We start from the raw sequence: 22,926 nt of genomic DNA, 5'->3' as shown, positions 1-22,926 counted from the left end.
GTCCGTGATCCGTGGCCGTAGGTTACTTTCATACAGACGGATCCAAAGATCCGTCTGCATAAAAGCTTTTTCAGATCTAAGTTTTCACTTCGTGAAAACTCAGATCCGACAGTATATTCTAACACAGAAGCGTTCCCATGGTGATGGGGACGCTTCTAGTTAGAATACACTACAAACTGTGTACAAGACTGCCCCCTGCTGCCTGGCAGCACCCGATCTCTTACAGGGGGCCGTGATCAGCACAATTAACCCCTTCAGGTGTGGCACCTGAAGGGGTTAATTGTACTATCATATCCCCCTGTAAGAGATCAGGGCTGCCAGGCAGCAGGGGGCAGACCCCCCCCCCTCCCCAGTTTGAATATCATTGGTGGCCAGTGCGGCCCCCCCCCTCTATTGTAATAATAGGTTGGTGGCCAGTGCGCCCCCCCCCCCCTCTATTGTAATAATTCGCCCCCCTCTATTGTAATAATTCGTTGGTGGCACAGTGTGCGCCCCCCATCGGCCCCCCTCCCTCTATAGCATTAACAACATTGGTGGCCAGTGTGCGGCCTCCCATCTCCCCCCCCCCCCCCATCATTGGTGGCAGCGGAGTTCCGATCGGAGTCCCAGTTTAATCGCTGGGGCTCCGATCGGTAACCATGGCAACCAGGACGCTACTACAGTCCTGGTTGCCATGGTTACCTAGCAATAGTACAATAGTAGAAGATTCATACTTACCTGCTGCTGGCTGCTGCGATGTTCGTGTCCGGCCGGGAGCTCCACCTACTGGTAAGTGACAGGTCTGTGCGGCGCATTGCTAAATGAACTGTCACTTACCAGTAGGAGGAGCTCCCGGCCGGACACAGACATCGCAGCTCCCAGGTAAGTATGAATCTTTTACTATTGTACTATTGCTAGTAACCCGCTGCCACCAATGATCGGGGGGGGGGGGGGGAGTGGGAGGCCGCACACTGGCCACCAATGTTGTTAATGCTATAGAGGGAGGGGGGCCGATGGGGGGCGCACACTGTGCCACCAATGATTTATTACAATAGAGGGAGGAAGGGGGGGGCGCAACACTGTGCCACCAACGATTTATTACAATAGAGGGAGGAAGGGGGGGGCGCACACTGTGCCACCAACGATTTATTACAATAGAGGGAGGAAGGGGGGGGCGCACACTGTGCCACCAACGAATTATTACAATAGAGGGAGGAAGGGGGGGGCGCACACTGTGCCACCAACGAATTATTACAATAGAGGGGGGAAGGGGGGGGCCGCACTGGCCACCAATGATATTCAAACTGGGGAGGGGGGGGTCTGCCCCCTGCTGCCTGGCAGCCCTGATCTCTTACAGGGGGATATGATAGTACAATTAACCCCTTCAGGTGCGGCACCTGAGGGGTTAATTGTGCTGATCACGGCCCCCTGTAAGAGATCGGATGCTGCTAGGCAGCAGGGGGCAGTCATGTACACAGTTTGTAGTATATTCTAACTAGAAGCGTCCCCATCACCATGGGAACGCCTCTGTGTTAGAATATACTGTCGGAAATGAGGTTTCACGATCTAACTCATATGCGACAGTATATTCTAACATAGAGGCGTTCCCATGGTGAAAACTCTGATCCGATGGTATATTAACTCCTGACTTCACATTGAAAGTCAATGGGGGACGGATCCGTTTGAAATTGCACCATATTGTGTCAACGTCAAACAGATCCGTCCCCATTGACTTGCATTGTAATTCAGGACGGATCCGTTTGGCTCCGCACGGCCAGGCGGACACCAAAACGACTTTTTTTTCATGTCCGTGGATCCTCCAAAAATCAAGGAAGACCCACGGACGAAAAAACTGTCACGGATCACGGAAAAACGGGACCCCGTTTTGCGGACCGTGAAAATATACAGTCGTGTGCAATAAGCCTTACCCTGAAGAAGTTCCTGCCCTCACTATAGAAAGTGATTTACAGCTTCCAGCTTCTATCCCTGTCTGTTTTTCTTAACCACTTCCAAACCAGGCTATTTACCCCCTTCCTGACCAAGTCTAAATTTGCAAATCTGACATATGCATCTTCCCATCGCGCGGATCAAAACATCCGGTGACGGGGGGAGCAGCCAATAGAAGGCCTCGACGGTGACCAGCCTCCCTTGCATCGTGGATGACGCTAGGGAGGCTGGTCACCATCACAGCCTGCTATTGGCTGCTCCCCTGTTGCTGGATGTTTTGTTCCGTGCGACGGGGAGATGCAGCGGCGGCCGTGCAGGGATCCAGAGGAACGTGGGTGCCGGGGACTGGGTAAGTACCATCTATAGGAGGGGCCCGGGCATTGTGGGGGGTATTTGTACTATTGGATAACCCCTTTAACATTCACCATATGTCTACTTTATGTTGGCAACGTTATTTTATTTTTTAGGACGTTAGAAGGTTTAGAATTTTAGAAGCCATTTTTTTAATTTTCGAGAAAATTTCCCAAATCAATTTTTTATAGACCAATTAAGTTCTGAAGTCACTTTGAGGAACTGACATAATAGAAAACACCAATAAATAACCACATTTTAGAAACTACACCCCTCAAACTAGTCAAAACTGATTTTAGAAATGTTGTTAACCCTCTAGGTATTCCACAGGAATTAAAGCAAAATGGAGGTGAAATTTCAAAATGTAACTTTTCTTAGAGCCATATTTTTTAAAATTTTTCTGGTTATGGTCTTGAGTGAGGTCTTGTTTTTTGCAGGATGAGATGATGTTTTCATTGGTACCATTTTAGGAGACATAAGACTTTTTTATTGCTTGTTATTATGTTTTAAGGTGAGGTGACTAAAAAAATGTTTTTTTTGGCATACTTTTTTTATTCATTTTTTTTACATCGTTCACCTGATGCGATAGATCATGTGATATTTTTATAGAACCAGTCGTTACAACATAGACAATCACAGTCTGCTTAAACTAATAACACACAAAGAATTAAATGCTACCATGTTTTTATTGAACACACCATGTAAACATTCACAGTGCAGGTGGAAAAAGTATGTGAACCCCTAGATTAATGACCTCTGCAAGAGCTAATTGGAGTGAGCTGTCAGCCAACTGGAGTCCAATCAATGAGATGAGATTGGAGGTGTTGGTTACAGCTGCCCTGGTTTTATGACCAATTGGTGCAGAAATCCATATCATTCCAAAGAGTTCACATACTTTTTCTTGCAACTGTATATGGTCGTCCCAGAACTGATTAAGGCCTCATGCACACGACCGTTGGTGTTTTGTGGTCCGCAAATTGCGGATCCGCAAAAAAAACGGATGACATTCCGTATGGCATCCGTTTTTTTTGCTGATCCTTTTTTTTTTGCAGGTCCATTGTAATAATTCCTATCTTTGTCCGCAAACTAAAAAAAAATAAGATATGCACTATTTTTTTTGCGGGGCAACGGAACGGACATACTGATGCGGACAGCAGATGGTGTGCTGTCCGCGTTTTTTGCGGACCCATTGAAATGAATGGGTCCGCATACTATCCGCCAAAAAAACGGAACGGACACGGAAACAAACAACGTTCGTGTGCATGTAGCCTAATATTGTTGTAGCTTGAGGGACCACTGTTACTGTGTTCCCATGCTTTCAATATACAGCACACATCATACCAAAGTAAGAAACACTTTTGTTTCCTTCTACAGGAATACCTTCTACAGGAATGTATTATGAAAGTGTTCACCAGGTCCAGGGCAATGAGAGAGTTAAAGATCATTGTCGGTCAGGACTTTTCTGCTTCTGTGGTGGGGATGGGCTGGTTACAGTATAACCAGAAACCTAGGGTCAAAGACACTAGAGGAATCAAAACGTAATTGCACTTAGAGATAAGCGGGGTTAAATGCCAAGAGTACTGGCATACCTTGAAATATAAAACACTGCGCAGATTTTGCCAGTCTGTCAGTGACTTCTAACCTACTAGGACTGACCCGTCTGTGAAGGTACATGTAAGATGTATGTTCTTTTCTGCGTGCTTAGTGACTGGTCTACTCATCTGCGTTCAATGTATATGGTTGTGTTTTTATGAATCTTACAATATCATAAAAATGTTTACAGATTTTTAGCAGAGGCGTTGTGATAGCGGGTGCAGAGCTAGGAGAGGCCCTGGAGCTGGTGGGGTCCTACAGGCCCATAGACCACATAAGAAGGCCCCAGTGTTATAGTTGGCATATGATAGGTGGGGACAGCTTGTTATAGACTTTCTTTTATCTAACTTATGTACATTGCAGACCTCCCAAGTTTTCCTCTTTCGAAGGCACAAGTCGCTTTTTTTGACCCAAGTCCCCCTGTCCCTCTTTGCTCCTTAAATGTCCCTCTTTTTGATCTGAAGTATAGATTTGCATTATTACATTTACAATATTAATCCAAAAAATGCTTGTCTCATTCCTCTCTGTATATTAATGCACATTGTATATTATTTAATTATTACCGTAGATGCAATTTGGATTTTAGAAATTTCTATATTCAGATAATTTTTGTGCGATTGTGTAAAAGAAAACTATTGAAGTGTATAAATATGCACACAATGAGCCGTAAGTGTCCCTTTGACCTTCCAAAAAGTTGGGAGGTATGACACTGTGTTGTGTATAAGAGGGGTTACCAGGGGCGTAACTAAAGGCTCATGGACCCTGGTGCAAGAATTCAGCTTGGGCCCCCCTGCCCTTAGTATTTTGTGGCCAGTGGCAGGGAAGGACATTACCTTCATGCTGCCTGAGGCAAAAATTGAAAAATGACACCCCCCCCCATGCCAAATTCTTGACCTACCCCTTCCCTCCAGCTAGAAGTGTAACTTGACCTGCATGCACTTTCTATAATACTGGTGTCTTCTTATGTGGCACAAGGGTCTTCAGGCCCCCTCAGGCTCCTGGGCCCGGTAGCGACTGCTACATCTGCACCCCCTATAGCTACGCCTCTGGGGGTTACAAAGTGTCTTTGGCTGCAACAAAGATGGCTGTATAGCAGTGCCCCCAGAATGGCAAAAAAATTCCAAGTTTATTTGAGATTCTGGGGGCAGCTGTGACTCCATTCATTTTCATTATGTTATGATGCTGCCCTACTATACAGCAATCTATGATTGCAGCCAAAATTGCTGTATAGCCCCAGCCTTAAAGTGGTTGTCTGGTCATTGATATTGATGACCTATCCTCACAATAGGTCATCAGTCGGCAGGGGTCCGAGTCTTGGCAGTGTACGGTATATGAGAAATGATGGTTTTGTGGCACACAGCAACCAGGGTATCAGAAAAATGGTGGTCTAACACACAGTGAAACACAGACTGTGACTACTATAAGCAAAGACATTGGCAGGAATTTATCGCACCCTGCACTCCGGAATTCTGGATTCAAAAAGTCACAAACAGTTAGGGTCCATTCACACAAATCCTTGTGTGTTTTGCGAATCCACGGATCCGCAAAACACGGACAGCGGCAATGTGCGTTCCGCATTTTGCGGACCGCACATTGCCAGCACTAATAGAATATGCCTATTCTTGTCCGCTATTGCAGACAAGAATAGGACATGTTCTATTTTTTTCGGGATCGGAATTGGGGACCTGAAAGTCAGCAATTCCGTTCCGCAAAATGCGGAGCGGAATTGCGGATGTGTGAATGGAGCCTTAGAAAAGCTGGAGTAGCATTTCTAGACAAAAGTATTAGCTATAAAGAAGAGCCAAATTTAACAAACGTGTGACATTTGATAAATTTGGCGTAAAGTGAACCAGTGCAAACTGACTTCAAACATTACCCTCATGATAAATTCCCCCCACTGTATTCTTTAAGACAGATACATGAAGCTTTATATGTAAGGTGACCACACTGATCTCCATAAGATGAGGGAAGGTCAATTAGGGAATCATTCGGACTCCCAAAATAATAGTTACAATGGGAAATAACATTAAATGGCATGGTACCTGCTCTTTATCAGGCATTTAGGTAGTTGGTATAGTGCATGGACTTAAAGTGTCTCACTCTTAGGCCTCTTTCACACTAGCGTGTCCGGATAAGGTCCGGATGCGTTGCGGCAAACCCGCGCGAGTAGGTACCCAATTGCAGTCAGTTTTGACTGCGATTGCGTTCTGTTGTTCAGTTTTTATCGCGCGGGTGCAATGTGTTTTGCACGTGCGTGATAAAAAACTGAATGTGGTACCCAAACCGAACTTCTTCACAGAAGTTCAGGTTTGGGTTCAAGGTTGTGTAGATTGTATTATTTCCCCTTATAACATGGTTATAAGGGAATATAATAGCATTCTTAATACAGAATGCATAGTACAATAGGGCTGGAGGGGTTAAAAAAATAAGAATTTTTTTTTAACTCACCTTAATCCACTTGTTCTCGCAGCCGGCATCTCTTCTGTCTTCTTCTTTGGGGAATAGGACCTTTGATGACGTCACCGCGCTCATCACATGGTCCATCACATGATCTTTTACCATGGTGATGGATCATGTGATGGACCATGTGATGATCGCAGTGACGTCATCAAAGGTCCTTTTCTTGTGCACGGCAAAGAAGAAGACAGAAGAGAAGCCGGGCTGCGCTATCAAGTGGATTAAGGTGAGTTATATTATTTATTTAATTTTTTTAACCCCTCCAGCCCTATTGTACTATGCATTCTGTATTAAGAATGCTATTATATTCCCTTATAACCATGTTATAAGGGAAAATAATAATGATCGGGTCCCCATCCCGATCGTCTCCTAGCAACCGTGCGTGAAAATCGCACCGCATCCGCACTTGGTTGCGGATGCTTGCGATTTTCACGCAGCCCCATTCACTTCTATGGGGCCTGGGTTGCGCGAAAAACGCAGAATATAGAGCATGCTGCGATTTTCACGCAACGCACAAGTGATGCGTGAAAATCACTGCTCGTGTGCACAGCCCCATAAAAATTCTTGGGTCCGGATTCAGTGCGGGTGCAATGCGTTAACGTCACGCATTGCACCCGCGCGGAAAACTCGCTCGTGTGAAAGAGGCCTTACTCTAGTAAAAGGGGTGGCGTACAAAATGGAGTAACAACCCAAGACAGAAGTGTTAAATTTAAAGATGCACCAGATTTATCAAACATTGTGTGACCTTTGATAAATTTGGCTCAAATTACGTCAACACAGATTCCTGCGAAATGGACTTCAAAAAATCTTCTCATGATAAATTCCCCCCGAATTTATCATATATTACTGTTGTACGCAATCTATGCTACCCCCTGCGCTACCAGAGGATGCGCCTATTTCTCATAAATTAGGTGCATCCTCCGGCAGTCTCTGTGCCAGCTGGCCTTGATTCCAGTCTTCTTTTACATCAGTAAACTGGCATAAAAGAAGATATTTCAGCCCAGCTGGTCCCACCCTCGTCATGCCCCCTTCTCGGGAAAGTGGCGAGGGCAGTGCTGAAACGCCACACGTGCCTATATTTAGGTGCAATGACATTTACAAAGTAGCAAACATACTGTTTGTGACTTTTATATGGCAGAAAACTGGTGTGGGAGGACTGCTAAATTTCCCCCATTATGTGTGACTTCTTCAGAATGTGTCCCTTGCACCCACTGACTTGCGCAGGGTTATGGCTGCTTGACACTGCTCACATTGATAGTTCATGTGCAGGTTTCCTGGGTGAAAGTCTTACTGTGCGTTCACCTAGGGGTGTGTTTACTTGGATAAGACATCAGAAAGAGAAATAGAGAAAGAGGAGCCGTGAGTCACAACTGCTGACCTGGGGGACAAATACCCTGCAGAATCACCAAGCCAGCAAGGACGATAAGAGAGATAAGGGGATGTTTGCAGAAACTGGATCTGACCCTCGGCAGCTCACACATGAAACCACAGCTGTGATCTCTATCCGTAGGCACGTTTTATATGCAAAAGTGTCAACGTTATCATAGACCTACTTCATAAACTACAGGGTGTCTCCAAAGCAAGGAAACTGTTGGCAGAGGGTGGTCCAATTTTAGACAAAATGGGGGAAGCCTGTTAGGCCATGTTGTGAACATGGTGGCCATTTTGAATGTTGCCATCTTGGACTCAACTTCAGTTTTTCAAATAGGAAGGTACTGTAGGCGTTTGAGACATCACCTGTAGAGAATCTCACCAGAAAAAGTTGGGTGCTTCATGTTAACGTGACTTTATTTATTCTCCTATGATGGTTTATGCAGATTTTCCAGCAGTTTTTCGTTTAATTTTCTCTGCATTTTGGCTCTAAATCTGCAGCACAGTTGGCATGTGTTGCTTGCGGGGTTTGTTGCGGATTTTGACACGGATTTGCCCCAGTTCTCATCCTTTGGGTGAAATCTGCACAGCAAAAAATTGACATGCTGTGGATTTCAAAATGTCATTGAAATACCCTTGTGAAAAATTTCTACGTTGTGTATATGAGAGTTTGAAAATTTCATCTGCTTAGCTGGTACTGTATTACTTTCCTAGGCAGGGCTGCCGAGCCTAGGGCCAGGTATAGGGACAGATCAGAATCCATGACTGTCCACCCCGTCTATCATTGACCCATGCCATTGGACGATTGCAGTATTATCTCCTATGTCATCAAGGATATATCTTTTCTTTTTTGTTCTTTTTCTATGTGTGTCTGTGGGAGTTTGTTATTTTATGTTTATATTAGATTAAAGGTGATATATTAGTCAGCCACTGAGATTTGGCCACAGCTGTCGGGCAGGCGGGATTTCAGTGAACCAGTGCCCAGGGGCAGTATTTCGCATTTATCTATATTGACCCTGAACCCGGAAAACCGGTCCAAAGGAATGCAAGAGTTTTAGGACTTTTTCAAGGTCTTCCAGTGGGTCTGCCATAAAGAGGAGCAGGTCATCCGCAAAAAGAGACTTGTGTACTTCTTTTCTTCTTACCCGAATTTCTATGAAAATGTCTCCTTCCTCTAATATGCGCGCAAGAGGCTCTAGAGCAGGGGTGCACAACCTGCGGCCCGCGGGCCGCATGCGGCCCCCAGAGCCATGGTTTGCGGCCCCCGCCCTGCTGGGCAGAAACACAGCTGATCCTGCAATCAGCTGTGTTTCTGCACAGAGCGCCGCACAGCAGATGCAGCACAGGTTTTGCTACTGCACTGTAGCAGGAGCAGAAAGGGTCCCCGGCTATTAGTGAGAGCAGGGAAGCCGAGGAGAAGACAGAAGCGCTTTATTAGCGCTTCTGCCTTCTCCTCTATGTGCGCTCTGTAGTGTAGACCCAGCGATAACGTGATCTCTGGGTGTCTCGGGAACAGAGGAGCGCTGCCCTGGTACAAAGCCTCCGCAGCAGGCTGGTTTCCCTGTAACTGGGGCTTCTTTGGATGCTCCAGTTACAGTGGAAATAGTAAAAAAAAAGTCACTTATTGTCTCCCAAAGGTCTTTCAGTGACCTCTTGGGGACAAATTATGTGGTAAAAATATATTTAAAAAAAAAGTAAAAAATGCTTAAAAAATATTTGAAAACTAAATAAATAAAAAAATAAAATAAAATAAAAAGGAAAAAGTGCTTAATAAAAGAGAGTGTTCACTGTCCCACCACAGTCTTTTTATGAAAAAGTGCAAAATTTTAAAAGGTGACAGTGTCCCCAATGGCTTTTTATGACCTCTTGGGGGACATATTATGTAGCAGAAATATATTAAGTTAAAAAAAAAAATCGTACATAAAAGAAAAGACACCCACACCAATCAAAACCGTCACCATTACTGCCCCATTCATGTGAAACTTTTCATATTATATAGCAAAATACACAAAATAGAGATCTAATTATAATAATTTATTTTGGTGTCAGTTTGCATATTTAAAGAATAAGGAGCTATAGTTTGAAAAAATATATACTTTTTAAAAATGTTATGTACAGTTTCCCCCAAATAAAAATTGTTGCAAAAATGATCTTGGTAGTCCAACAAATAGGATAGTTACAACCATTTGAACCACCATGCGTGCTAAATCACAAAAAAGTGTCTGGTCATTAAGGCCTTTTCGGGCCTGGTCATTCAAGCGTTAACCAATAGGCGCCTTCCCCACTAGCAAGGTAATGTGCTTACTGGTTACTGCAGGACGCCTATAACTGGATTGGCAGGAGATGGTGATAACCAGTGAGCTCCGTCCTCTGCAGTGAAGGTAACCGCTGATTTATAAATAGGAGGCAGGATGGAAGGAAATGTCGCCACTTTTCTGGTAAAAATGACTCCTGGAGCATGGCCTCTGAAATAGAAAATTCATAATTACCTGCTCCACTCCGCTCTGGTCCTCTGCGCTGCCTCCATCTTCCGGTTCCTGCTCTGTTTACACCTGACAGTGCATAACCATGGTCACTTGCACGGCTCCAGTCAATGACTGGCTTCAGCAGTGACACGCTGCTTGTGGCCACATCACCGCCTAAGCCAGTCATTGTCTGGAGTGGTGTATGACCACTCCATGTCCATGCACTGCCAGGTGTAAACAGCGGAGGCAGTTCGAAAAACCGGATAGGCGGGGAGCAGGTAAGTATAAGGCCCCTTTCACACGGGCGTTGCGGGAAAATGTGCGGGTGCGTTGCGGGAACACCCGCGATTTTTCCGCGCGAGTGCAAAACATTGTAATGCGTTTTGCACTCGAGTGAGAAAAATCACACATGTTTGGTACCCAAACCCGAACTTCTTCACAGAAGTTCGGGCTTGGGATCGGTGTTTTGTAGATTGTATTATTTTCCCTTATAACATGGTTATAAGGGAAAATAATAGCATTCTGAATACAGAATGCATAGTAAAACAGCGCTGGAGGGGTTAAAAAAATAATAATAATCATTTAACTCACCTTAGTCCAATTGATCGCGGCCCGGCATCTCCTTCTGTCCCTTTTACTGAATAGGACCTGTGGTGAGCATTAATTATAGGTAAAGGACCTTTGATGACGTCACTCCGGTCATCACATGGTACGTCACATGATCTTTTACCATGGTGATTCACCATGGTAAAAGATCATGTGACGTAGCATGTGATGACCGGAGTGACGTCATCAAAGGTCCTTTACCTATAATTAATGCTCACCACAGGTCCTATTCAGTAAAGGGGACAGAAAGAGATGCCGGCATCGCGATCAAGTGGATTAAGGTGAGTTAAATGATTTTTAATTTTTTTTTAACCCCTCCAGCGCTGTTTTACTATGCATTCTGTATTCAGAATGCTATTATTTTCCCTTATAACCATGTTATAAGGGAAAATAATAATGATCGGGTCTCCATCCCGATCGTCTCCTAGCAACCATACGTGAAAATCGCACCGCATCCGCACTTGCTTGCGGATGCTTGCGATTTTCACGCAACCCCATTTATTTCAAGTGATGCGTGAAAATCACCGCTCATGTGAACAGCCCCATAGAAATGAATGGGTCAGGATTCCGTGCGGATGCAATGCGTCCACCTCCCGCAACGCATCCGCGCGGAAAACTCGCTCGTGTGAAATTGGCCTAACTCTTTGGTTTCAGGGGCTATGCTGCAGCACAATATTTGGGACAATTACTGGAAACAAGTGTTCATAGGAGCGCTCATATCTGATATCAGGCCGGTATAATCGTGCAGCTGATCAGTCGATAAACAAGGAATTGCTCATTTGTCGGCTGATTTGCGGCCCCTTGAAATAGAGCGATGTGACAATGCGGCCCCCAGACCAAAAAAGGTTGTGCACCCCTGCTCTAGAGCCAAGTTGAACAGTAAGGGTGATAGGGGGCACCCTTGGCGGGTGCCTTTATATAGGGTGAAGGGCGCAGAGAGGGAACCCGGGATACACACCCTTTCTTTAGGGGCCGCATAGAGAACAGAGATAAATGTCCTAAAGGGGCCGGAGAATTTCATTGCATCTAGCACTCCCTCCAACCAATCTCATCTGACGTTGTCAAATGCCTTTTTTCCGCGTCAAATACTACCAGCGAAGGTGCGGGGAGGCTGTGTGATGACCACTGTATGGTGTCTCACACTGTCAGCACCTTCCTTATATTGGATACTGCAGATCTGTTTCTAATGAACCCTGATTGGGATGTAGTTATAAGGCCTGGGATAATTAAGGAGAGCCTATTAGCCATGATTTTGGTGATGAGTTTAAGATCAACGTTTATCAGGATATGTGGCGGTAGGATGAAGGTTGCGTGGGATCTTTCCCAGGTTTGGGGATTCGTTTTATATATGCCATGTTGTCTGAGAGTGAGGGGGGGGGGGGGGGGGGTACCTGTCAGGAAGCCATTAAAGACCCCAGTGAGGGGCTCCTTGAGTTCTTCCCCTAATAGTTTGTAGAATTCCCCGGTATATCTGTCCAGTCCCGGGGCCTTATGTAGGTGTAGTTTTTTAAGGCTTTAAGTACCTTATCTTCTGTGATGGGTGTATCACCTGACCTGAATCCGATTGAGCATGCATTTCACTTGCTAAAGACAAAACTGAAGAGAAAATGCCCCAAGAACAAGCAGGAACTGAAGACAGTTGCAGTAGAGGCCTGGCAGAGCATCACCAGGGATGAAACCCAGTGTCTGGTGATGTCTATGCGTTCCAGACTTCAGGCGGTAATTGACTGCAAAGGATTTGCAACCAAGTATTAAAAAGTGAAAGTTTGATTTATGATTATTATTCTGTCCCATTACTTTTGGTCCCTTAACAAGTGGGAGGCACATATGCAAACTGTTGTAATTCCTACACCGTTCACCGGATTTGGATGTAAATACCCTCAAATTAAAGCCGACAGTCTGCAGTTAAAGCACATCTTGTTTGTTTCATTTCAAATCCATTGTGGTGTATAGAGCTAAAAATGTTAGAATTGTGTCGGTGTCCCAATATTTATGGACCTGACTGTAAGGTATAATGGAAAGATTTCCTCCTGTTCTGTGTTTTTGACCCACACCTAGTTTTGGTTCACAATAACATTGAAATAACTGAAGTGTGAACTCAGCCTAAGGCCTCATGCACACGACCGTATGGCTTTTTCAGTATTTTCCAGTCCGCAAAAAACGGATCCGCAAAAAATACGGATGACGTCCGCTTGCATTCCGTTTTTTGCGGAACGGAACAGCTGGCCCCTAATAAAACAGTACTATCCTTGTTCGTTATGCGGACAATAATAGGACATGTTCTATCTTTGAACGGAAATGGAAGGCAGACAGAGTACCTTCCGTTTTTTTTGCGGATCCATTGAAATGAAGGAGATTCTTTGGAAATAATTTTATTAGCTGATCAACTTCTGTGAATTACGGATGACACACAGACCAACCACGGATCCTTCACGGACATCTTCACATATTCAACACGTATGATTTTTTTTCATGGCATGACACTGACACGGAAATGTGAACGAGGTCTCATGGCATATCGACAGTATACATCCTAAATATCTGATAGGTGGCAGTCCCAGAAGCACAATCCCCACCAATCAAGAGATTGATGGTCATCTGCTCCCTTGATCTGCACTCCAGAAAAGATGAGATGAGATTTCCATGATCCTATCTCAAGGATTGAGCCATTTCTGTCTGAGATCCATTTTTTAGACAGAAAAAAAAAACGTCCTGCATGCAGGACTTTTCTGTATATGCGCATTTCCTTATTAAGCAGATAGTTAATAAAAACCTATTGAACTATAAACTGTATTTGCAGCAATCAGAACTTTCACTTGCCCCTTTCAAGGAGTTGGATGACAGCTGAAGAAATTAAACAGGCTGCTGGAAATTTTATAGAATAAAGAAACAAGCATTACTCATCTAATAAACCCCCTGCCGCTCCAGCGCGGATGCTTCGGTGTTCCTTGCTGGTCATTGTTTATTTACCTTTCGTCCATCCACATGACCAATGCAGCCAATCACTGGCCTCAGTGAACATGTACTGTACATGCTTCCAGTGATTCGCTGCAGTGGTCATGTGATGCTACGGCATGTCATTGCTCCAGAAAAGTAAACAAAGACACGTGGCAAAGATCAGAGTTTTGGCGCTTGAGCGATGAGTAATGATTGATATTTACCTGATAACATTTCCTGCAAATAGTTTAATGTCTTCAACAACTCCTTTAAAACACACAGACACCATAATTTTCTGCAAGGGAATTTCCAGGAGTATAATATTGATGGCCTATCTTCAGTACAGGTCATCAGTGTCTTATCAGTGAGCAAAACCACCAATCAGCTGTCTCTTCCTAGTCCAGTGACGTCACATTCATTGGTCAGATGACTTATGTGCAGCTCAGTCCCTTTCAAGTGAATAGGCATGGGCTGCAATACCAAACAAAGCCACTGTACAATGTATGGTGCTGTGCTTGATATGTTGTGAGGAGGCCATAGAGCTCACTGGAGTACTGCAGCCTCTTTAAAGGGACAATGACAGGCCCTATAAACATATTTAAATATTCCTATGCAGTCATAGATCTATTAAAGTGTATTCCAATGATATAAGAGTACCCCCTGTCCGCATTGTAAACCATGTAAAAACAACTTTATATTCATCTGTCAATCACATTTCTTTATGCCCAAGGGGCGTTTTTTCTCCTACCTTCGTGCCCAGCCGCGCCTCAACTGTCGATTCCTAGCGCCGCCCAGCTCATTATTATTCACTGCGCTGGGCGGCTCTTACATTCCCCGATCCTGTCACCAGAGAGAAGAGCGCTGGATTCAATTACAGGCTTGGGAGGGTGCCGGCGCATGCGCAGATGGTCCGATTGAGGCCGATGCCCATAAGTATCTATCGGGCATGCGCGGGAACTGAAAGGATCGGGGAATGTAAGAGCCGCCCAGCGCAGTGAATAATAATGAGCTGGGCGGCGCTAGGAATAGACAGTTGAGGCGCAGCTGGGCACGAAGGTAGGAGAAAAAACGCCCCTTGGGCATAAAGAAATGTGAAAAAACGCCCCTTGGGCATAAAGAAATGTGATTGACAGATCAATATAAAGTTGTTTTTACATGGTTTACAATGCGGACAGGGGGTACTCTTATATCATTGGAATACACTTTAATAGATCTATGACTGCATAGGAATAACTAAATATGTTTATAGGGCCTGTCAGTGTCCCTTTAAAGGGCATCTGTCAGCAGATTTAATAACCTATGAAACTGGCTGACCTGTTACATGTGCTCTTGGGAGTTGAAGACATCTGTGTTGGTCCCATGTTCATATGTGCCCTCATTGTTGAGAAAAATTATGTTTTAATATATGCAAATGAGCCTCTAGGAGCAACGGGGGCGTTACTATTACACCTAGAGGCTCTGCTCTCTCTGCAACTGCCACGCACTCTGCACTTTGATTGACAGGACCTGGTGTGATGACATTTAGGCCTCATGCATACAAATATATTTTCTTTCCGGTCTGTTTTTTTGCGGACCGTATGCAGAACCATTCAATGGGTCAGCCATAAAAACGGAAATGACTCTGTGTGCATTCCGTTTCCGTATGTCTGCATGTCCGTTCTGCAAAAAAATAGAACATGTCCTATTCTTGTCCGTTTTGCGGACAAGAACAGGGATTGTTACAATGGATCTGCAAAAAAAAACTGATGCGATATGGATTTCACACGGATGTCATCCGTTTATTTTTTTTGCGGATCCTTGTTTTGCCGACTGCAAAATACATACGGTCGTGTGAATGTAGCCTTACACTGCCTGGCCCTGTCAATCAAAGTGGAGAGGACGTGGCAGTTGCAGAGAGAGCAGAGCCTCTAGGTGTAATGGCAACACTCCTGTTGCTCCTAGAGGCTCATTTGAAAATATTAAAACTTAAAGGTGTTGTCTCACCTTGCAAGTTGAGCTCAGCCTGAATCTTTAGCTGTGCACTTTCAGTTAAGTCTGGGGGCCGGTCACTTGCTCTTGATTGATGGCACAGGAAGTACTCGCTCCACTCCCCAGGCTGCGAATGAAAGGGCAATCTATATTATAACGTTAAAGGGGTTTTCCGAGATTTTTATACTGATGACCTATCCTCAGGATAGGTCGTCAATATCTGATCAGTGGTACAAGTCTGCTGACAGATGCCCTTTAAACAGCTGATCCGTGGCAGGGCTGATCAGATACTGATCAGATATTGATGACATATCCTGATAACAGGTCAATATTGTACTTCTGCAAAACTCCTTTAATATTTTTCTAATGTTTTGCAAACAGAAAATGTTTGAGTGATTTCACTGACCCATGGATGTTGTAAAGTGCATATGTAGCTTGCCCTGATCAAATATGTCAAATATAACCTTTAGATAAGCTGTGACATACTGCTGCGGTAAACATGAGAAAAGCAGATAAGTCTATTGTACCCTGCAGGGCACTCACCTATATGATGTAACATACACGGCTGCTTCTGGTTCAACCACAGACCTTATCCATGTTCAACTTCTCTCTACTGTCCATGTTTTCGGAAGACGTTCACATAAGTGTACAATTGGGGCCCATTCACATGGCGGATTTTGAGTCTGTTGTACGCTTCAGAGACAGCGGACCCGCTCTCGCCTTAGCTCCAATTTTATCTTTGTTACATATTATTTTTAATTTTGGAATGAACTTTGCACACATGAGTGGCAAATGAAATGTCAAAAAGGTATTTCCATTTCAATTTTATTTTTCTATTTTTTTCAATTTTATTTTATTTTTGGTTGCTGTTACCTCCCATAATGGCAGTGTTGACGGGACGTTTTGCCTGGCCACGCAAATGTACTATTATATGGTGCTCATTCAAATAACAGAGGACCATCTATAACCTGACCTAACTACATCAACAAGAGCTGGAACCATTCATATGAGCAGGAGCCTTCTAGAGACAACTCTTTCTAATATACCACTTTGTTTCCCAGAAATAGCGCTACATAAGCAAAATAGACCCTATTTTTGTAATCCCATACAATTGCTTTCCATTTTTGTCCTCAGGCAGAAGGACACTTGGCACCAATAACAGTAAACATTTAATATTGTTTTACAGGATTAAAAGAAGTAACTGCAATCATGGCTGATACAAGCAGAGGGCAGGATCAGGCGATGGCTGCAGCAGAGGTAGCCCAGAAGAAATTGGAGCGAGCTATTTATTTCTACCGCAGTGGAGACTGTGAGTATTATCATAGATGGGAATTTGGCTTGTATCTTGGCAAGACCCAGCAACCAGTAAGCCGACTGTAATAATAAAGCTGGATTTAGATGGCCCAATATTAAGGCCAATTATGGGGAACAAAACCTACGAACACTCATTCTCGATAATCACCCTGTCTAAAGGTGCCGCAGATCACCTGATGATCAGGCTTGTTCATTGGGTGAAATGATCGGTAGTGCGGACAACTCAATTATCGTTCCCGGGCAGCAGATTGTGCTGTCTAAACAGGACTCTGTTGCCCATGGTCAATGATTTTGTATGGAGACAAGTAATAGCAGTAGCCATCACTACTCCCCATATAATGGAAGTGATCGCTGCATTATGCAGCACTTCACCGCCACTTAAAGTTATTCCCATATCAGACAATGGGGGCATATCGCTAGGTTTGATAGTTGCAGACCCTTGAAAGTCCCGGAGGGCGCACCGCACATGTGCGGCCCGCCCTCCATTTCTATGGGGCCACCGAAAATAGCCAAGCCCCAGAGGTGGGACCCGCACCTATCAGACAATGGGGGCATATCCTAGCAATATACCCCCATTGTCTGAGATGACACAACCCCTTTAATGAGCAGTCGACTGTCAGAAAAGAACTCTTCTTTCCCGACAATCTGCTGCTCATCAGTCTAAATGCGCCTTTAACGGCTGGCTGGCCTTAGGGGTGTGTGACATGTGACATCACAAAGGGTTTGTCTTTTGTCATTACTGAATGGGCACCACTGGCTCTGATCATACGGGCACCCCAAGCTTACAGCCCTGATCCCGCACTTCATGTTCAAAGCTATGGATTGGTAGCCACACAGATGCTTCTACATTCCATGGTTCTTGCAGCTGCCTGCCGGTGTCACTGAGGTGCGTTATCATAGTATTATTGTAAGGCAGGGGGTCGTGAGAAGATATTGAACAGAACACCAACCAACCTAAGGCTGGTGAAGAGGGCCTGAGATTCTCTGTGAAGTTCTGTAATAATTTTGTGTTTTCATTTACAGTAACAGCCTGGAACTATACTATCCTGGCCCTTTCCTTCCTTGGGTTGTTTTTGGGATTATTCCTTCTTGGCAAGAATATTTTCAACAATAGGTAAGCTTTAGGATTTCTTCCCCAGTGCCATATTCTAAAAGGACACATTTATATTTCACATTAAAATGAATGGAGGCCATTTTCCAGAAAGAGGAGAATTTTTTCACATGGCAAAATTTCACGTAATTATGGCAGGCAGACCATGGGATTGTCAACTGTTCAGAAATTTCTGGATAGTCCACAAAAATAGGCAACATTTTCCCTGTGTATGTGAAAAAAATAGATGTGTCCATGATTATTTTGAGGCTGGTGGTACTTGAGTAGCTTATTTTGGTGGTAATTATCATCCTTTTTCAATTCACAGTAGATGCTGGTAATGAGTTGTTATCAGTATATTGAGCTGTAGACATGTATTACTTAGAATCTTTATCATTCATTGTGGTTTTCCAATTTTTCAGTAAAAAATGTTGGATGTCCGTGATTTTTGGATAAGTTGTCGAGAAAAAAAAAAATTATGGTTGGCAGCTTTAGGCCTACCAAAATTATTAACAGTTGGGCATGTTGCATGCCAGCATATTTTTTTATATTAATACTGGCATAACAAACACTAAGGGCGGGTTCACATCAAAGTTACGAACTCCCATGTTATAACGGAAAACAATAACGGAATTCGTAATGTTGATGTGAACCCTCCCTAATCTTAATAAAGTTTCCCACACTGTGTGTACTGACACATCTGCATCATAGCTACAGTAGCATTAACTCTTTCAGCAGTTTGTGCTACAGCAGTTCTTCTATGCGATCAAATCAACTGGCTTAGCCTTCACCCATGACTCTAGCTCAGATCCTCACACTCGCATACATTTCCTGCTGATAACATGTCCAATTCAAGAACAGACTGCTCACTTGTGGCATGCTATATCTCACCTCCTAACAGATGCCATTGCCATGAGATAATCCATGTTATTGACTAATTAAGTGGGTGTTTCCTGGCAGGTTCGGGGTGTTCCCTGGTGTAGGACTGATATATTTTACCAACTGAAATGTTGGTAAGTATGTGATGGCCTTTCCTCAGGGTGGGTCATCATTATCAGATCAAACAGAGAGGATCGGCACCCGACTTTCCCGTTGTGTCCGCACGAGGAAGAGGAGATCATTATAAGTTCGGCTGGGGATACAACTCCCAGCACCTCTGCTGATGAAGCTGCTTGAAGGGGTAGCAGCACTCATGCAAGTGCAGCATCCACTTTAAAATTACCTGTAGTAACTATGTTTGAAACCCCAATTACAATATGCACTTTCTCTACACATATGCTTGTTACGTATGCTTGTCACGCATGCTCTGATGTTTCCTCTTCAAGTGGTATAGAAAGCAGAAACAGCTCCTCACTTGTCCATCTGCTGCCTCTGGTACTGGAAGTAACTTTGGCTGAGATGGAGTATATTAAACTCAGCACATGGAGTAAAGTGGTGTTGTTTCTAGAAGGAAAACAGCTGAATATTCAGGTTAAACCCATGAAACAGTTGTAGGAACAACTATTACATTACTTTCATGTCACATATGTAAGTATTGACTATGAAAAGAAGTAATGATTGATTTTCACCTAAAATGTGATGAATAACACGGTCAAGCTTCCACGCACATCATTAAGCCTAGGCATTCATGATCCTGATTCTAGTTCATTGGTTTGGCTGTGCTCCCTTTGACCACTTTTGGTATGTACTAACTACTGCATACCTGGAACACCCCATAACATCTGTGTTTTGAAGAAGCCCTTACTGGGTCATCTAGCCATCACAATTCAGCTCTTGTCAAAGATGCTTAGATTCTTCCACTTAGCCGGTTTTCCTGCTTCCAACACATCAACTTCATGAACTGACTGTTCACTTGCTGCCTGATATATCCCACCACTTCACAGGTGCCAGGGCATGATTTTATTGTCACAAGATAATAGCATTGACTTTACCTGTCAGTAGTTGTGAACGATTGCTATATAATCTATTCATAGCGCTCTCTTGTGTTTTATTTCATATGAATCATCCTAGTTTGTGTTCCTCAACGTCATAGTCTACTGTGTAGCTCTACTCAGATCCTCACTTTTTTTATTCTTTATATTACAGAAAAAGGAAAATGATTGCAATGTATAACATGAACATGGATGCTAAAAAAGAAGAGCCCAATGTCAAACAAGCTGTGTTGATGTTCGAAAAAGAGAACCTACCACAAGAGGATGCTCCACTCAAGAAGGAAGCTCAGCCTGGTGACATCACGGTGCAGTGGAAGGACGGTCAAATCACTTCTCTCTACACAGATGTTCCAGAGGAGGATGTATAAACTACTGGGACTTATTTATTTCATTCCCACTAGAGAGCACCAGGATTTCTTAAGTTGTCCTACCCAATATCTCAGACCAGTGGTGGTGGAATTGTGCTCTTTAATACTGTGGGTTGAGTATGGTTCCAAGGTATTACAGTCTTGGTCCACTTGGGTGGATCTGCTCAATTTCACACTGTGCTACTGGATATAGGATGCTTTTCATGTACAGCATATAATGGGTCACTTATTGGCAGGGGTTTAACCGTACCATAGATCTGGATTTCTTCCTATTTATTTTAGCATGTGCTTGTAGTAGGCTACAAACTGTTGAATGTTACTTTCTGTCTGGGAATGACAAGATGTCATAGTAAGGTAAGTTTATGTGTATGTATATATATATATATATATATATATATATATATATATACATACATATATATACACATACTTACATAGTTGCCATAGCTTTTTTTCTATGCCCAGTACGAGGACAATCCAAGTCAGTAAAAAGGTCACATGATAGGTTACCCTATAGCTGACATCTTCTTGATGCCTTATTTCATGTTGAATTGGAACATTTTGGGCATAGACCAGGGTCTGGCATAAAATATATAATATACATAATAAGAATTACTTACTCATTGGATTGCCCACCACTTCAGCACTGCCATTCCAGTCCTGCCCTTCGTTCTTTGCTTATAGGGGAGCAGCACTGATGTCACGTCAGCAACATGTGACCACTGCAGCCAGTAGCTGGCCCCAATAAAATATCTTGGAGGTCAGCGATTTTCCGCTGTGGTCACATCTTGTCGACATGGCATCAGCACTACAGTCCTGTAAACTAATACTGGTGGGGAGGAGCAAAATGGCAGCACTGGAGCAGAAAACAATTCAGTATTGCTTATTTTATTTTTAAGATGGACGCCGCCTGTTCTCAGAGCTTCCTGATCTCAGACAACCCCTTAAAACCAACACTTGACCATATCACATGAGGAACCTACGGGGTCGATAAAATGCATTTTTATCATGACAGTACAAAGGTTTCTGTAGTATTTGGGGTCAAAATTTATCTTATTAAAGAAATTTGTTAATTGGCTTCAGCAGTCTGCATCTTGTGACCATTTCATATGATCCTATTTGTCTTGTAGAATAAACATATATTTGGCCTAGGCTGTTTTAATAATTGTTCTCAAAACATACCTATCTGAAGCTGATTTTGGAACCACTTATGGTTCAACACATTCTTACCTTTGTCTTCTTATACAATACAAATAAATGAGGGATGACACCAGTGGTGTACCATGTTGTGGGGCAAAATGGTTCCAAACTGTAAGAAAATGCCCAGTGCCAGCTGGGGCACTGTGGCTGTCCGGCAAAATAATGGCAGAGCAGAGGCTCCCTGCCCCTCTATCACCATTCACTGTCCTGATCCAGCTTGTGGCCCACAAGAAAGCCAGGCCACGCCGTCACAGGCCAGGCTGTGTACCACTGCGGAGCAACCAACAGTCTGACTTGGAATCGAGGAGCACAGAGGAGGTTTCCTTAAAATGTTTGGGTATCAGAGTGCAGGCAGGAATTTTATTTACTTGGGGGCTGGGTGCGGGAAAAGGGGGCTGGCCCATGGGATTTAACTTACTGCTACAGGACTGTACTACTCTCAGTGGGGCTGGTCAGGGGCATTGGACCTAAATGGGGATTGGGAAATTCCTAATCGGAATGACGCAGTAATACTGACCATTTTTGTAATATACTTTAATTACTGAAATCATACATTTCAATTAGAAAAATAGCTCTAAAGTGGCCCATTTTTAGCCTTAGCAACGCTCCTCTGTCTTCTGTTTACATAACACAGTCAGTGTTGAGCAAGTCTTCACTGTTATGTAAACAGAAGCCAGAGGAGCATTGCTAAGGCTCAAAATGGGCCACTTTAGAGCTATTTTTCTAATAGAAATGTACCATTTCAGTAATTAAAGTATATTACAAAAATTGTTAGGATCATTGCCCCAATACGTTACAAAAATTAAAAAAAGAATGACAGTTTCACTTTAAGCGTGTCGTCTGGGTGTTTTTCTTTGGTGTTACATAACATCACCGGCTGTCATGGGAAGAAATATATCTGTATGAAAGTGTCTCAAATCCCCTTGGTTACATAACAGTGGAGTTTCCCTTTAAGCAATTTGTAACATATACAGCAAAGGTCCCCAACCTTTTGTACCTTATGAGCCACATTTAGCATTAAGTGATAGTCGGAAGTCATGTTCCACTCAGAATAGTAAGGAGACTTATATTAAATGTGAAAAGCAAAAAACCATGACATTGGAAGTTTGACATTGGTACTGTTCGGTGGCTGGTACACGTCTGCAAAATTGTTCATGGTCACAAGTCAGGACATTCACTCACTGGGGACTACTGATATACATTAATGAGGTCCTTATGACAGCTAGTTAGACAGACATCTTATGATTTCTTATGAAATTTAATGAATTTGAAACAGGTGTCCTGGACATTACAAATTGACTTTATTCTTATAGATTTATTTGTAAAGTGCCAACACCTTTCATTTTTGT

The 22,926-nt window shown here is 43.5% G+C and overlaps 1 protein-coding gene across 2 annotated transcripts; it reads left to right on the top strand.

Moving 5' to 3' along the window:
• Window positions 1-3,835: 3,835 nt before the first annotated feature.
• SLC51B (solute carrier family 51 subunit beta) lies at window positions 3,836-21,529 on the top strand. 2 transcript variants are annotated; one of them, XM_040414274.1, is made up of 4 exons: window positions 3,836-3,945; window positions 16,861-16,983; window positions 18,012-18,102; window positions 20,164-21,529. In XM_040414274.1, the coding sequence occupies exons 2-4, from the start codon at window positions 16,884-16,886 to the stop codon at window positions 20,375-20,377; spliced, it is 405 nt and encodes a 134-aa protein (XP_040270208.1). In that variant the 5' UTR covers window positions 3,836-3,945; window positions 16,861-16,883; the 3' UTR covers window positions 20,378-21,529. The 2 variants fall into 2 exon arrangements, with proteins under 2 accessions (XP_040270208.1, XP_040270209.1); XM_040414275.1 differs by having other exon boundaries at window positions 3,935-3,958.
• The last annotated feature ends 1,397 nt before the right edge of the window (window positions 21,530-22,926 follow it).

Source organism: Bufo bufo, chromosome 1 (assembly GCF_905171765.1).
Source record: "Bufo bufo chromosome 1, aBufBuf1.1, whole genome shotgun sequence".
Lineage (NCBI taxonomy): Eukaryota > Metazoa > Chordata > Amphibia > Anura > Bufonidae > Bufo > Bufo bufo.
The sequence above is the reverse complement of the archived record's forward strand: the minus strand, read 5'-3'. Positions and strand labels throughout refer to the sequence as shown.